A 15215-nucleotide genomic window follows, 5' to 3' on the forward strand; every position below is an offset into this window, starting at 1 on the left:
CATTTGATGTACATAATGGAGAGTAAGAATAGACAAAACAGTTTATTTATTCCTGAAGGGAAACTAAGACCACCAACTATCATCCAACGTTCACATACGTACACATTTGTGGATGTCACTTATAATTCAAAAGCTCTTGATAAACCAACTGTGAACATTTACTGTGTTTACTATTATATGACATACAAGTAGATCCAGATACAGTGTAACAGAAAGAATGGAAGTGATAGACTGAGAAGGGGAGGAAGTTAGAAACAAAAGGTACCTGTTCGTTAATGGAGCTGTAGTCGTTGGTGGTGGAGACGTCATCGTCCTCTGAGTCAAACAGGCCCTCCTGGTTGTCCAACAGCTCTGCCAGGACTCTGCTGACAGACTCCTGGTCTCGCAGGTCCTCTCCTTCTGTGGACAGGCTGCACATAGAAGCAGACAGAACAGCGTGTTGTGTTTGTTGTATACTGCAGAATAAATGCACACGTATATCTGTGTGATTGTGTGTACGCCATTGAAAGAGGACTTTTGGTATTTTCTAAGCCTGCGCCCTATATTCACTTGTCGGAGTGTGTAAATGATTCATACTTACAAACAGTTTTGGAATTGGTCCATTAAATCGCTTCAGCTGGCAGCCGCAACTCAGCTGCAACGGCTGCAACGTAATCCTCAGGGGCAACTCCACAAGAAGTGCTTGTTTTTGCCACTGACAGGCTGAAGTTATTATTCTGTGTCTGACAACATTACGTAAACAACTCTTACGGGGAAGCACATAAAACAAAAACATAGCAAAAAAAATCACTTTTATGGCCAGAAACACAAGTCTTGCTTAAGGAGAAGTCTTGCAGGAGGTGAGTTGTTGCAGGAAGTGGAAACATGAGTCAGCGAGTTGGAGATAAGAGTTGTGGTTTACCTTCCAGAAAGAATGTACTGTATTTCCAAAGTCAATCTAGATGAGCCAACAACTGTGACACACCACCTGGCGAGACTTCAGAGCGAAACTTCTCCTGGAAGAAGGCTTGTGTTTCTGCTACAAAAAGGATCTTAAACTTTAACAAAAGGTTCTAAATCTGTAGGAATTGTTGTCAAACACGACTTCAGCCTGTATGTGGCAAAAACATTACGTTAAAGTAGGAGTTACCTCTGTGTGTTACCTTATGTGCTGCCAGCTGAGGCTGATTCCAAAACTTTTGGCAAGCATGAATCATTTACACTTAACAGGGCCCTGGTTAAAAACATCGAAATTCTGGAATAAAGCAATTTCTCCCCAAACAGCAACCTTGTTCTCTTTGTTACCACTTTCTGTGGATTTGATGATAGAGGCCAACATGCACTAGATGATTTTGTTCCCTGTAAAGATCTGTAACCAAATAACGTGTAATGATCTTACATTGAACATTTGAATGAATATATAGCAAAGGCAGATCTGCACCACACGAATCAGTGCAGAAATAAACATGCAAACAAGGCTGCAAAAGATAAAAAGCAGGATGACATGGACATTAATACAATTTTAAGTAAATACTTGTTGCATGGGAAAAAACTGCTCTTATCTGACCACACTCAGATTATCTAGCAAAGATAAAACGATCATTCGTTGTAATTATGAAGATAGCTCTGTATAGGTTTCTTACTGGAAGATGTCAGGCCCAAAGACGGCGGCCAGCGTCCCGATGTTCCAGCTCTCCTGCTGAAGCGACGCCACACTGGCCAGGAAGCGGCACAGGAAGCGCAGCAGGCCGTAGTTCAGCTGTGGAAGCTGCTGCAGGAGATACTTCAAGTTTCTACACAGTTCTTCTTCATTGCTGTAATCTGGGAAGTAGAATACAAGTTATGATTACATGTGATAATAAACATTTGTATGAGCTTCATTGCAGTCAACATCTCCAAGTAGCTCTAACCACTTTTATTAGAATCGTACGCTCCTGTTTTTTTGTTTTTTACTGTATATGGAGAAACTGAGAAATGAATTATGGGTTAAGAAGTCTTTCTTGTTTTCACAGTTGACCGTACAAATTCTTATCTCAGGAAAATATGCAGACACAGATAAGATTATGTGCAATCCTGTGGGAGAGGTGAAGCCAGGTGAAATGGGAGTTGGAATTAAGAGTGGAAAATGAGCAAAAAAGGTTAAATCTTCATGGGGTATCATGTCGCAATTGTAGGATATAATACAGAGGGAAATGAACAACACGACAGGGAGAGTTCAGGCGAACTCTCCCACTGCTGTAATCTGCATGACAGCGACAGGAACAACCATCATCATGACAAAGGGATTAGAATAGATTATCTACGAGGCAAAAGAGGACAGGGCAAAGAGGAGGAACAGAAACAGAGAATATGTAAAAAAGTGGGAGATTTTCCATTGAACGTGTTTCACTACAAACTAAATTGTTTCCTGACTGTGGCCAACACTATGAATGATGCTCTCCCAAGAGTACATCTGGTTGTTAATTCAGTCAATACTCTTTAAATGTGTAATCCTTTATAACTTCCAGCAATTTACATAATCACGTTTACCTTGTTTTTCCATATTTGGACATGTTAAAAAATCTTAATGGAAAGAGTTTAATGAGGGTCCTGAATAACCAGGGGACCATATAAACATAACGTTTGCCATTAGAGGGTACAGTACGTTCACATTTTTTAAGTCTATCTTTACACAGCAATCACATGGCCATATAAGTACTGTACACTGAAAACACGACCAGTTGCTGTTATCTTTTCTCCAGTCCACACTGAAGGACTACCCTTCACATACATGCAGAGACACACAACATGAAAAACAGGATATAGACACACAGTATTTAGGTACTTGTGCAGTACAGCTAACCACCAAATGTGTTATGAAAGCCAGTTTCTGCTTCATTTAGTAGTTTTACCGCTGCACTGTGTATTCAGCTTAGATGACTGAAGTGCACATGGCCACAGACATAACAAGTTAACAAAAAAAAAAAACTTGGATCAAAATCCAGACATCGGGACACAATAGTGAACGGTTCATACGTATGCTTGCCTCTCTTTTTGTGACTTGATATTACGTAAGCTTTGCAAGACAATCAAGCAGCACGCACGAGGAAGAGACGAAAGTACAAAAAGGAAACACTTAATGAAGAATTCTCAAAACAGAGCAAAAAAGAAGCTGTTAGTTTCAGACGAGCATGAGAGGCGAGAGAAGAGCGAGCTGTGTCCCAGTCACACACCTTGGTGTAGCTGTAGTATGTGTCCCTGCATCGCTGTTGGGATAACGGGCTCAGGAAGTTCCTGCAGGAAGAGTCGGAGCAAACTGACCGCTGATGCCAAGTCCGCCTCCTTCTCTAGCTCCACCTCCTCACCGCTGTCATAACGCTGGCGCAGCCAATCCACACGCTCTGCATTACCATTAACAAGGAAGAGCCCCTCCAGGTCCAGATGACCTGAGGACACATAGAGGAATAATTACGGTTAGTCAAAGCTGTGAGCTACTGTCACATCAAAGACACATTTCTGATCTTTGTTTGGTCACTGAGCAAACATCCATCGTTATAAAACTAACTTTTGGACCTTTTGTAAAAATACTGGTGGTTAACTGGGACGTAATGTCAAGTGTGAGAATGTAGTTTTGAATCACGATGGATGTCCAGAACAGCAGTTACCACATTGATAGTTAGGGGAGTTTAGCACATCTTGCACTGGCCTTTCATCATCTAGTTCAGGGGGAAATAATCAGGAAACTACCTGAATGCAATATTTACTTATATAAATAATGGGCGGTCATGTGATATTTCCAAAATTGGGAGTTAATGAAAAATCACCTGGACTCTTAAATTCTGGTGACTATAATTTGATGCCCATTTCACTTACAGTCAACATAAGAAAACAAGTTAAAGCATCTGGGCGTCTCTGTGTGTGTACATCTGTGTGAACTCTTGTGAGCATGAGAACATCCACGCATGACCACACTTACTGTTATCATTCTTATGTGTGACAACATCACTGAGTGTTTGTGACTGATATACCAAACTGATAGCATCACAAGTCAGGAGTTATGACTTTTACATAATAAACTTTTACGTAATGTTCATCTTATGTGTGACATGCCGTGACATGAATCTCTTGGAAGACCTGCATTTACTGCGATAACAACGACTAATGAAACTATGTGTTTTTAGATGGATAACACATGCTTATCTACTGTACATGCATGCACTATTCCATTAACTCTCAGCTTATCTTGGATTGCTGCAGTCCTGCGAAGGCTTTATGTAATGATGGAGAAAATCTACCACAGCATGATGTTAAAACAATGGCTGTCAAATGAGAATGCTGATCGGCCTGTTCGGGTGTATTTTTGGTTGGTTCTAGAAGAAAAGTGGTTAACCAGGGAAGCCTAAAGGTTCCATTGTCTGAACGTGTATCAAACATGTTCAAGTGTTTATACCTGTTTCAAATGTGGGCTGGCCAAAAAGCATTATGTAACAGGGTGAGTTAGATGTGAGAATCTAACAGCCAGGGCTAATGAAGAACACTGTCAGATAGTTTGTTAATTGCGTTAACTCAGATGAACATAGAAACTGACTGAAGCAGCTGCGTGGAGAGAAGTAAAACACTTGGCTGGTCACTGTACGAACATGGCCCGCTCTTTGTTCTTACGATTTTGAAATGTTAAACATTTTTTGGACTATTAGCTTGTTGAGTATCCAAGATGAGTTTTATTTGGAGCACATGGCAGCAACAGTGAGGGATAAAGTGATTCATGAGCTATTTCCACTGAGTGCAATCACTTTGGTGGTAGCCCCATTAATCATTTGTTATGATGACTGCTGCAGAAGTCCCCCCCAAAGAACCTGGAGAAGCATAAACACAACTGGCAATGCCTCAAGATCTTTATTTAACTTGCAGATTATGAAACGACTGCCCGGTGAGTCGTCCTGACTCCTGTTCACCCTCATCTGTTAACAAGCCAACACCATGTTTTAGTTTGACTGTCCCTACGGGAGATATTAACATTTTAGAACTCACTAAAAATAGCGTACATGCAGAACAGCATTCAAGGGCTGCAGTCACAATTGGTGCAGCTAAAAAAAAATCTCAATGTCATCTGCACACAGACGTCTTCACATATTATTCATTTATGATTCAGTTAAAACTTTGCTCAGCCCTGTGCAACACTAATATCTACCAAAGCCGTTGGTCCCTGTTTAGACTGTATGAGTCACAAGCTTTCGGTCGAACACTCCTCCAGTGTTTTCCATTTCCAATCTCTGACTTACATCCGATTATCTATATACCTCATATTTTCAACACCCTGCTTCTACTAAAACCTCCAAAATCACAAACAAATTAAATAAAAAAAAAAAGATTAAGACTTTTGACTGGCTGAGTAACTTCTAGACTGGCAGCACCACTCTAATTAAAGCACCAGCAGAGGCCCCGCAGGATTAGAGGCTTATTACATAACCTCATCTGGACGAGTGGGTCCCCAGGTCTCACTTACCACCAACATGCTTCACTGGTACCTGGAGGGGACTTCAGCTGAATTTAAAAGTTAAAATTTAGCCACTGACTTAACAGGTTTTACTAGAAAAAGTTTACTCTTTGTGAGTGACAGTGATAAATCTGCAGTGGAAGAATGAGAAGGAAAATAAGAAAAAGAAGCTTTTTCGATTGTTTATTTTCTCACTGCAGAGGTGTGTTCAACATCTGCTCTGCACGCACTCAGTAAGTTTCACAACTTGAGGGCCAATCGAAAAGTTTATCACAAACACTTGTACTGAGCTCCATAATGTGCAGATACATCCAGCATGACCAGGGTCCTGTTAAATCTGGACATTAATGCCAAATAGAACAAATCACAATGTCTTCCTTCCAGTAAGAAAACACCCACATCACACATCAACTTCATATCATTTAACTGTATTTTTCAACGCTGCTATTTAGCATCAATAACAATGAAGAAGAATGACAGAAGAGGTATGAGGCTGCATCGGCTACTTAACACAACAAACTAGTACTAATGGTGTTAAGCAGCCAGAACAATTACCACCAAAAGATTCAGAAAAATTCAGGCTACGGCTGGTTAGTTTAAAAACTTACATTTGGCAGGTGAAGTAGTCAAAGTAGAAGTGTCCGTTTTGTGTCCCTCAGAGCAAGAAGTCTGAACCGACAGCATGCTCTTATAAAGATAATGACATGAGACTGAAGCTCCTGCTCTGTGAGGCTTGAACAGAAATGTTCCAGAGGGGATACAGGAAAGACCTCGGGCCAGGACTTTGGTAGGTTCCTATCTTCACAGCTAAGCTCCTCTGTTTTCACAAGTGGAGCTGCAGTTGACACAACTGTTGTGTAATCGGAAAGGAAGCGGACCGTCTGCCAGTGCATTCAGAGTTCATCTTATCAAATAAACTCGAACCCCACAAACCAGCATATTTTGGTTTATCATGATGTAAGAGTGGTCAAAAGAAGCAGGGCATGTTTGGCATACTGAAGCATTACAGGACGCCATCAGATGTAACTACTAAGGAGTGGAACAGAACGATTGGAATTCAAATCATGAATAACACACAGAGGTGCAATGACAGCGGGCTGAAACTGCTGTTTGTAATCTTATTCCTGTTTTCCCATTTCAACTGGAATCAATCTGCAAAACCCTGTGATACTCAACTGAATGTAATAATATAAATGTTTTGTTTGAGTCAAAGAGTTACATACAACAGAAGCTGCTGAGAAGAGTGACACTGTCTGAATGTTAAGATATGCTTTGGTCACACGCAAAGACAAGAATTCTTCTGGTCGTAGACAACATAGAAAACCTCACAACAGATTCAGAGAGAAGATTTCGGGTAGGGTTGCATTACTTCTTCCCTCAGAGGGCCAAAACTTAAAACCTTATGTTGGGAAACGGGCCAAAAGCAAACACTTGTTGTCATTCCATGTCACAAATACAAATATCCTGCAGACTGACATGGCCAGCTTAACATGAGTCACATGAGAAGGTGCTTCTTTCAGTATTTTGAAAATTACAGTTTCTCTTCAGCTACTGATAAACAAATACTGACAAATAAATACTGATGATGTTCGTTGCTTTCAGTTCACATCGTCAGTTAAATTCTGACGATTTCCTTCACCGCTTCTTATTTGGTTATATTGAGGATGAACGTTATAACACTTAATTCACACAAACACATTTAGTCAAATTCCAGCAAACAAAATCATCACCATAAACATGTGGGCGTGTATGAGTCATATGAATATGCATATTGAATGTACTGGCACTTTTATTGGTTTATTATCATTCAAATTTGCTGAAACTGTTCCACTGGCATCATCAGCATCAGTTGATAACAGAGTGTTAAAGGTTTGTCAATATTACCTCCCCTGTGATATATATATATCTATATACTGGTACAAAGATCTGTAGATTTCTACATCTGTGTTAAAAAACCTAAACTTTAGTAAACGTGTGTGTGTCACTCACCGTGCTCCTCGATGTACTCCACGATGTGTTTCACCAGCGCAGGAACCTCGTGGCCATTGATTGTGTGTGTGCGCGTCACCTCCTCCAACGGAACGCCAAAGACCCGAGTGGTGCCGGCTGAGCTCCCGCCCTCGTTGCCTGGCAACGGAGACACGCTCTTCCTCATGGCCTCCTCCTCCTCACCACAACCCCGCCAAGACCTCACGTCTTCGAAAAGAGAAATAAAAGCAGGAGAAGAGAGATCAGGACGCAGCCCAATGCAAAAACATCACTTTTGATCTTCAGAGTGGAAAAACACAACCGCCAGGAGATCCAAGGAGATGACAGAGCAAACAAATGTGCTCGCTGGTCACAAGCAAACAAAAATGAGCATTCCACTCTAAAAACTATGGGAGTGGCTAGCTCGCACATTGTTGTATTTTTCTGAACCCTCCCTCCCCATTTAACCAAGAAAGAAGAGGAGGTAGAGGCCAGCAAAGGTATTTACACCTTGTCCTTCAAGGGGAGGTGGGTGGAACGGGTAGTGTAGGAGTACAAGTCTAAGAGTGGAGGTATATATGAAATACTTGCACTAGGGTAAGTCGACCACCTACATACATGACCAATCAGTGTTTGTAAAACAGTGAATTCAGACCAAAAGTGGGTCAAGATGCCTTTTCAAGCCCTCATAACATACTACCACTGATTGGCATACCTTAACCTAACCTGAACCAAGCTCACTCTGCAGGCCAAGACTTTGCCAACCTGTGGAAAAGAAATGGTGTCCTGTAATGCTAAATGACACGGCGGCTGAAGTAGCACACCAGGTTCCCCCATGATTCCTTAAAATTTGGGGCGCTGTGTTAAATATAAAATGAAGAATCAGATCTTTTCTGACTTTATTGACATATTCTCAATTGAAAACTGTACAGGGACAATTTATATAAAGTTCATGCTCATTTTGAATTTGATACTAGCTACACATTTAAAACAAGCTGGTAAGAGGGGTGAGTTATTACTACATGGGCTCAGGAACACAAGACAGCTGGTAGTTTTTTGTTTGTATGTGCATTTTACAGAGTTTAATTAATGAATACTGTATTAACTTCTTACAGCTATATCTTACTCAAACATTATTCACTGTGGGTGGAAGTCAGCTTTTGTACACTTGTCCAGTATTTGTTACATAATCATTATTTTAAAAAGGTCATTACTTAAATTTAACTCCGTCCTCTGTCATCATGACTCCTCAACTCCCATGCAAAGGGGATGCTGTCACCGGCTGAGTCCTCAGACAGAATGGAAATCAATGCAAAGCAAGCCAGAATCTGGGACGCCCATTTCAGTTTGAAGTTTGACTTTGACGATGGTTGGTTGGTGAGTAATCTGAATGCAAACAGTGGCAGATGGTGTCCACTCTACTCATCGGGGGAGGAGGATCATCACCAAATGTTTATTAGAAAATAATCTGGTTTTGCTCCAACTAAATTTAGCTCATGACAGTTTTATCTGTAATGATATCATAGCAGTAGTTTTGAAAAGGTAGATCACAATACAGCATTCTTTTAAACTCCGGAATCACAAATTATGTAACAGTGACAACAATTACACTGAAGACATGCAGGTGCCGCTAAAAAACAGGCATCCACACACACAAATAGTATAATTGGACAGTCAGACAGGATTTTTAGGTGAGGACAAACTGTTCAATGTGGTCAGCTGTTTGCTCCTCTGACTCTGCTGGTAACCAGTTTAAAACCAGTTTATTGTTGTCTGATATTCAGTTTGTTGCACGAGATGACAAACCAGCTTTTTTCTTCACACAAGGTTTTAGTAACTTCTCCATTTGTGCAGGTTTATTTCTGATGAGACATTCAGTGTGCAGATGTACAGCACATCTGTAATTTACAAAAAGTTAAATCCGCAAAATACTGAATTAGTTGGTGTTTTAAAAAGGCAGTTTTTCTTGCACTGTTGCCACTGATGCCAAATCTTGGGTCTGTGTAAATTACTGAATTAAAGAGAATGGTCTTGGCCAGCTCCAACTGAAACGTGTCATGTGATAACGTTTGTTGTGAACTGGCGCAACACAAATAAAAATGGACTTGATTTTGTGGCCAAGTTTAATTAGAAGGCTTTTAACATGTCTGAAGCACAGTTTAAAGATTCATCATTTTTGTGTTAGAATTGTGAGTGATATTTTAATGAAAGACAACACTTATCAGAACAAATTGTGCGCTTTGACAGTAAAAAAAAAGAAAAATCATACGCAGGAAATAAACAACATCCCCTGGCAGACTGTTTATCAGTTGTAGCTAATCAATGTTAATTCTGTGAGTCTGACATAATTAAACTTTTGGCTGTTTCGTAGCCAATATGCTCTCTGTGTGCCAGTCCGTCCTGTTAAAGGAGAACTTTGGTAGATTTAAACAACACATTTCGTCCAACTATTACAGGGCTCCATGAATGGAGAGTTAGCATTGGCAGCTAACAGCATAGGGTCAGAAATTTACACTGTGTTTTAAGCATCTTAACATGCTCCACATCTCACCCCAAAAGTCATGCAACATCAGCAGACACCTTACAACACAACACTGTAGCGTGTATGACTCAAAATGAATAAAAAAGTAGTTAAAACAGTGTGTTTGTGCAAGGAGCCACATCCCCATTTGTTGACATCCGTGTCTTCCGGTAGCTAGACCGAACTAGTCAATCCGTCGAGCGTGCGCTTACTCCCTCACTGGCAGAGACGGAAACTTGAATTTTGCAGACAGAAACGTATTCCAGCATTTTTGTTTATCTGCTCATAATGTACATGTCCATGTTACAGCCTGTCATGAGCCATGAGCCATGAGCCTTACAATAGCCTGTTAAGCCTGTTGAGTACACGCTCGACGGATTGACTAGTTTGGTCTAAGTACAGAAGACACAGATGTAAATCATCTCGTCAATTGTAGCTTGTGATTTTCAAACGGGCAGATTGTTATTGGTAGATGACAGATGATGAGAAGATCCCAAGCTGCAACATGACTTTTAAACATTTCAAATATTCATGTGCAGAAGGTGTGTCAGCATGCCTGTTTGTGTTTACTCACCGTGTAGCAGTGAAAGTGTGTCCTATCCTCTCCTCCCCTGGCCAGTGAACCACTGAATCATCTATGGCTGCTTCAGGTTGTGGCAGAAGATGAGCCGGTAGTTCCTCATTGACGGACCGCTAATCCCTCTTGCAGGATTCCCTTCTAGCTACGCTGAGGAGAGGCAGAAAGAAAATATGGAAGAAGGCAAAAAGACAGGGAGATAAAGGCAGAAGAGAAAGATGAGGATACAAAAGAAAGAGTGAGGGTGGAGCCAGAGGTGGGGAGAGAGAACAGATTGCTCAGATTAGGTAACAATCAACGAGCTGTTCCATGTTTATAGTTTTGACATCTGCTTTTCTCAACACCCGTAGTAAAGTGTTTACTAGGATAAATGTAATAGTTTCCTGCAGAACAGTTAGATTTTCTTTCGCTCTGTCACACTGACTCTGCTCAATGTTTCAGGATTAAAAAAGTACTAGGACACTGAACACCCTGATTTTCCAACAGGTTTAGGCTGACAAAAACAATAATGCATGAAATCCTTTCCATTGAGCAGTTAAAAAAGAAAAGAGTTCACAACAACATAAAATCGTGCACATAATGACTATAAAATGGCTTCAGCCAACACAGACATTCACTGCAAAACGATGTTGGTACCACAGATAATTAGCTCCATGCCATATGGACAGAGCAGCAAGTTAATGTCTTCTGTCCAGCAGCCACACACAAACTGCAATGCAAGAAATCAATGCAATAAAAAACTACAGACCTTTCTGTGATGGGATCACAGCAGCTGCAAAGCCTGACAACATGCTCACCTTCTGAGCCAAGACTAGTCAGCAGTAGAAACTCCTAGACTCCTAGAAAACAAACTGCAATGCAAGAAATCAATGCAATAAAAAACTACAGACCTTTCTGTGATGGGATCACAGCAGCTGCAAAGCCTGACAACATGCTCACCTTCTGAGCCAAGACTAGTCAGCAGTTGTTACCCATCTTCTAACACGACCTTCGTTTGGATGTCGACCACACACCTGTTCGGTTTCATGGCTGCGACGCTATCGCATTGCCAAAATCTCTCCATATACAATCACAAACACTAAAAGTACTTAGACACACACACAATGAAAACATCAAGCAAATGCTCACCAAGAAAATGACCTTTTCACAACTGGATGCTAATGAATGAAATCACACCCATTCTTTTTTGTGTTAGTATTTTCGATGTTAAACATTTCTAGGAGTTTCTACCTTCCTTCCTCTCTTAACCTTCCTTCCCTTCCTTTTTATTTCTCTCCTCTCCTTTCACTCTAATCTTATCTCTTCCTACTTCATGACTTGAGATGTCAGATTGTCCAAGAATCTGCTGGAGGCGAGGACCTAACACGATAATTAAACTGACACTGGTTAGGTGAGAAATCTGTGTGTGTGTGTGTGTGTGTGTGTGTGTGTGTTTGTGTTTGTGTGTGTGTCCTACATGTCTGTGCATGCCCATGTGAAGTGGAATGTGAGCAAACTGTCACTTTGAATCTGTGTGTTCGGTGTTAGCCTGTTAATTGATGCCACCTCATCATGTCAGTGTGTGAGCAGGTGTATGGATGCTTGTTTTACGGTTGCTATACATCTGAATGTGTGTGTGTGTGTGTGTGTGTGTGTGTGTGTGTGTGTGCGCGCTCAATAAGGCCTCCAAAGTGAAAGCAGGTTGAGATGAAAAATGGATAAGTCCACATGGGAACGTGACCTTATGGTAAAATATTAAAAACACAGTTCTACGTTTGAGAGAGTTATGACATCAGAGACACACTGAAAAAACACAAGAGACGGTGAAGGCGAGAGAAAAATCTGAGGGAGGGAGGAGGACGGAAAAATACATTTGCTAGATACAAAACCCAATTAGTTCTCAAAAATATGAAATAACTTAGAGCTTGAGTTATGTCTGATTGTTGAAAGCTAAAAATAAAGTGTCTCCACAGAAAAAAATGGATAGATGAATAATTTAAACGACTGACCGGTCGAACAATCAAAGAGCCTCGACAGTTTGACTGGTTTGTATAAATCTGAGCGGTTATTTCATTCTGATTTGTCTCAGTTATCATTAACAACACTGACACATGTTTATCTGATGTGCCCATCTGAAAATGAATAATGACTAAGCACACACGCATGTGGTTGAGCCTGTTTTTTGCCTAATCTCTGTCTCAACTGTCCTGCTGCTCCTCATTTCCTCATCGTGTCCTTTTTCCTTTCATTCGTCTTTATGCTGCCTGTTATGAAAGTCATCCGACCTACTTAGGAGGTCTTCATCACCTCTTCGTCAAGAGGGGCAGAGGAGTAGAAAACCAGGATTGTCATTAAGGGAAATTATATCACTCAATTCCTCAAAATGCTGCCTAAACAATCACCAAGTAACATGTAGCACAAGTCTCACCAGTAAGCAGAGTTTTACAAGTTTTGGCAACTACCATGTGGAAATAAATTCCTGGGCCTTGGTATGGAAACTATAAAGTCTAAAAACAGTATTCCATGAAAACATTTTAAATATAAGGAAAAGGCTATTTTAATTACTTTGGGAGCAAAGATCAGCCACAAGTTATCAACCATTCAAGCAGTCAAACATGTTTATTATAAATGAAGAAAAGAAAATCCACAGTTCAAATTGAGCGACTGTCTGTGGCTTTTAACTTTTTTGTTATATAAAATGTAAATCCTTGTCAAGACCTTTTAAGTGCACTAAATGTTTTTCTGTGTGTGTGTTGGGACAGCGATGTTCCACAGTTACAGCTTTCAGACTGATGTTTTCTTTGGTATTCAGCTCTTTGCCAAATGCTTTTTAAAAACTGGTGATTTTATTCTGAACATCATGTTTGGGCCTCACACATTTGGAGCCAACTGTCTATTAAAAGCTTCTGAAATGATAAAGCACATTCAGTTCCAAGCAGATGTACAGGGTTACTTATAAAACACATACAATTCTATAATGGGTAACTCGAAAACTGACTGAAACCTCAGCAGTGTTGATGCTACTGAGCTCCACAGAAGGAAAAAAAAAGAAAATTCAGTCTGTTAACCTTTGTAAAGCTCAGCCTGAGCTTTATTGAGGTGACTGATTAATCAGTTGCTGCCTTAAATGGTCTGTTCTGGTCTCATCCTCAGATTCAAGTCAAGCCAAACAGACTAGAGAAAGCATCGCTTTGTTTCACCTGCAAGTTACTTTGAGAGGTTTCCCTGGCTCAGAGTTTATTGTTATCTTATTATGACAAAATCAAAATCCTTGACAAACATATTTGCATGAGTCACCTGTACACACAGGTGGGCAGGATGGACCATTCTGCCAAAGTGGAGGAAGCTTTCACTTATGCAGAGTCATAACATCAGGTATAGACTGACTGACAGCCTGGCCGATCATCAGGGCCAATGTCCAGCATTTATTCTATTATCTGTATCACTACAGGTGTCCCGTCTACGACACTATCTGACTGGTTACACTTCGCAAAAATGTCAAACATGTCTGGCTCCAGCTTTTTAGATGTAAGGATTTGCCCCTTTTCTGGCTAAATGAAACTCAGCTCCACTTGTCAGTTCACCAGAACTGCCTGGTTTTATTTCACGTTGTTCCCAGTTTGACAGCAGACTGTGAACAGACATCTCTTGGCCCTTCATCTTCGACCATCACTTGTAGGGATAAAAGCGAGTATGAAGTCAGTTGAACCTGAGCAGAATTTTGAATAACACCTCCAACATCTACAGGTCATTTTTTCACCCTTTTCCACCTCCAAAATATTTCTTTTCTCATGCTATCCTGCCTATTTAGGTACAAATACAGCAAATCCTTTGATAAGCTTTATGTTTGATTTGGCCTCTTGACAGCAAAAAAAAAATGAAGAATGATATTCAGCCTTACAATTTAGTGTGAGCTGCCGGCTGAGGAGCTGAAAACTGTTCAGGGTTTTCCTATTACTAAGAATTATTAAACTGGGGTTTCGGGACTCTTATGTTTGCTCATAAAGGTTGCGGAGTCCTCTGAAGGCGTTCTTTATCCTCTGTGCTTTCCAAAACCAACTAAACTGGCACTGCTTGGTCCTAAGCCGCTTTAAAAGCTAGAGAAAATCCCACGATTGGAGCTGAAACGCTTGTACTGGGTCAGGGCCTTTACTACTGAAATCAAAAAGGTACCAACCACACACCCGATGATTTCTTACAACAAAAATTATTTAGGTCCTGAGTAGCACAGCAGCGTACTGCTGTTACTGCCAGGCTCAACACGCTTTAGCTTTAACAGGCAGATGAGGACAATGACACTCTGAGATTAGGGATCTCAATGTTCCCAAACGAGTGCCTTGTCTGCCATGAAAACTGACCCTAAAAGGCCTCTGTAGTGAGGATTTGGTCGGTAATGGAACAGTCTAGAATGTCTCCGTCTGTGTTCCTTTCTGTCCGTCTGTGTGTCTTAATCCCAGATATCATGCTTGACAACCTCCTGCTCAACAATGAGGACATTGTTAGAGGGGAAACAGAAAGTTAAGGCTGCGCTCTGAGAGGGAGAAAGAGAAAGTAATGGAGACAGAGCAAACTAAAGGGCAGGAAGGGAAAAGAACCAACGGATAATATGAGAACAACACAGAGAAACAGATCTAAGAGGAAAAATAAGATGATGTGAATCCACGATGTTAGAAACACATTTTCATTTCAATGAGGTTGCAGCAGCAGTGCAGCCA

General features: G+C 40.8%; 1 protein-coding gene across 5 annotated transcripts in view; it reads right to left on the reverse strand.

Annotated features, from left to right (window-relative positions):
* The window catches only part of fam13b (family with sequence similarity 13 member B), a 70271-nt gene that overhangs the window by 40674 nt on the left and 14382 nt on the right, over nucleotides 1-15215 (reverse strand). For 4 of the 5 annotated variants that reach the window (XM_037076447.1, XM_037076450.1, XM_037076451.1 and 1 more), the window contains exons 2-6: nucleotides 10519-10671; nucleotides 7445-7651; nucleotides 3192-3404; nucleotides 1623-1800; nucleotides 266-410 (exon numbers count right to left, since the gene is read on the reverse strand). In XM_037076447.1, coding sequence (XP_036932342.1) covers nucleotides 266-410; nucleotides 1623-1800; nucleotides 3192-3404; nucleotides 7445-7610 — 702 coding nt within the window. In that variant the 5' untranslated portion in view covers nucleotides 7611-7651; nucleotides 10519-10671. The remainder of the gene's footprint in view (nucleotides 1-265; nucleotides 411-1622; nucleotides 1801-3191; nucleotides 3405-7444; nucleotides 7652-10518; nucleotides 10672-15215) is intronic. The other variant, XM_037076448.1, reaches the window with a different exon arrangement.

The sequence above is a fragment of the Acanthopagrus latus genome, chromosome 18, assembly GCF_904848185.1.
Source record: "Acanthopagrus latus isolate v.2019 chromosome 18, fAcaLat1.1, whole genome shotgun sequence".
NCBI classification, from domain to species: Eukaryota; Metazoa; Chordata; class Actinopteri; order Spariformes; family Sparidae; genus Acanthopagrus; species Acanthopagrus latus.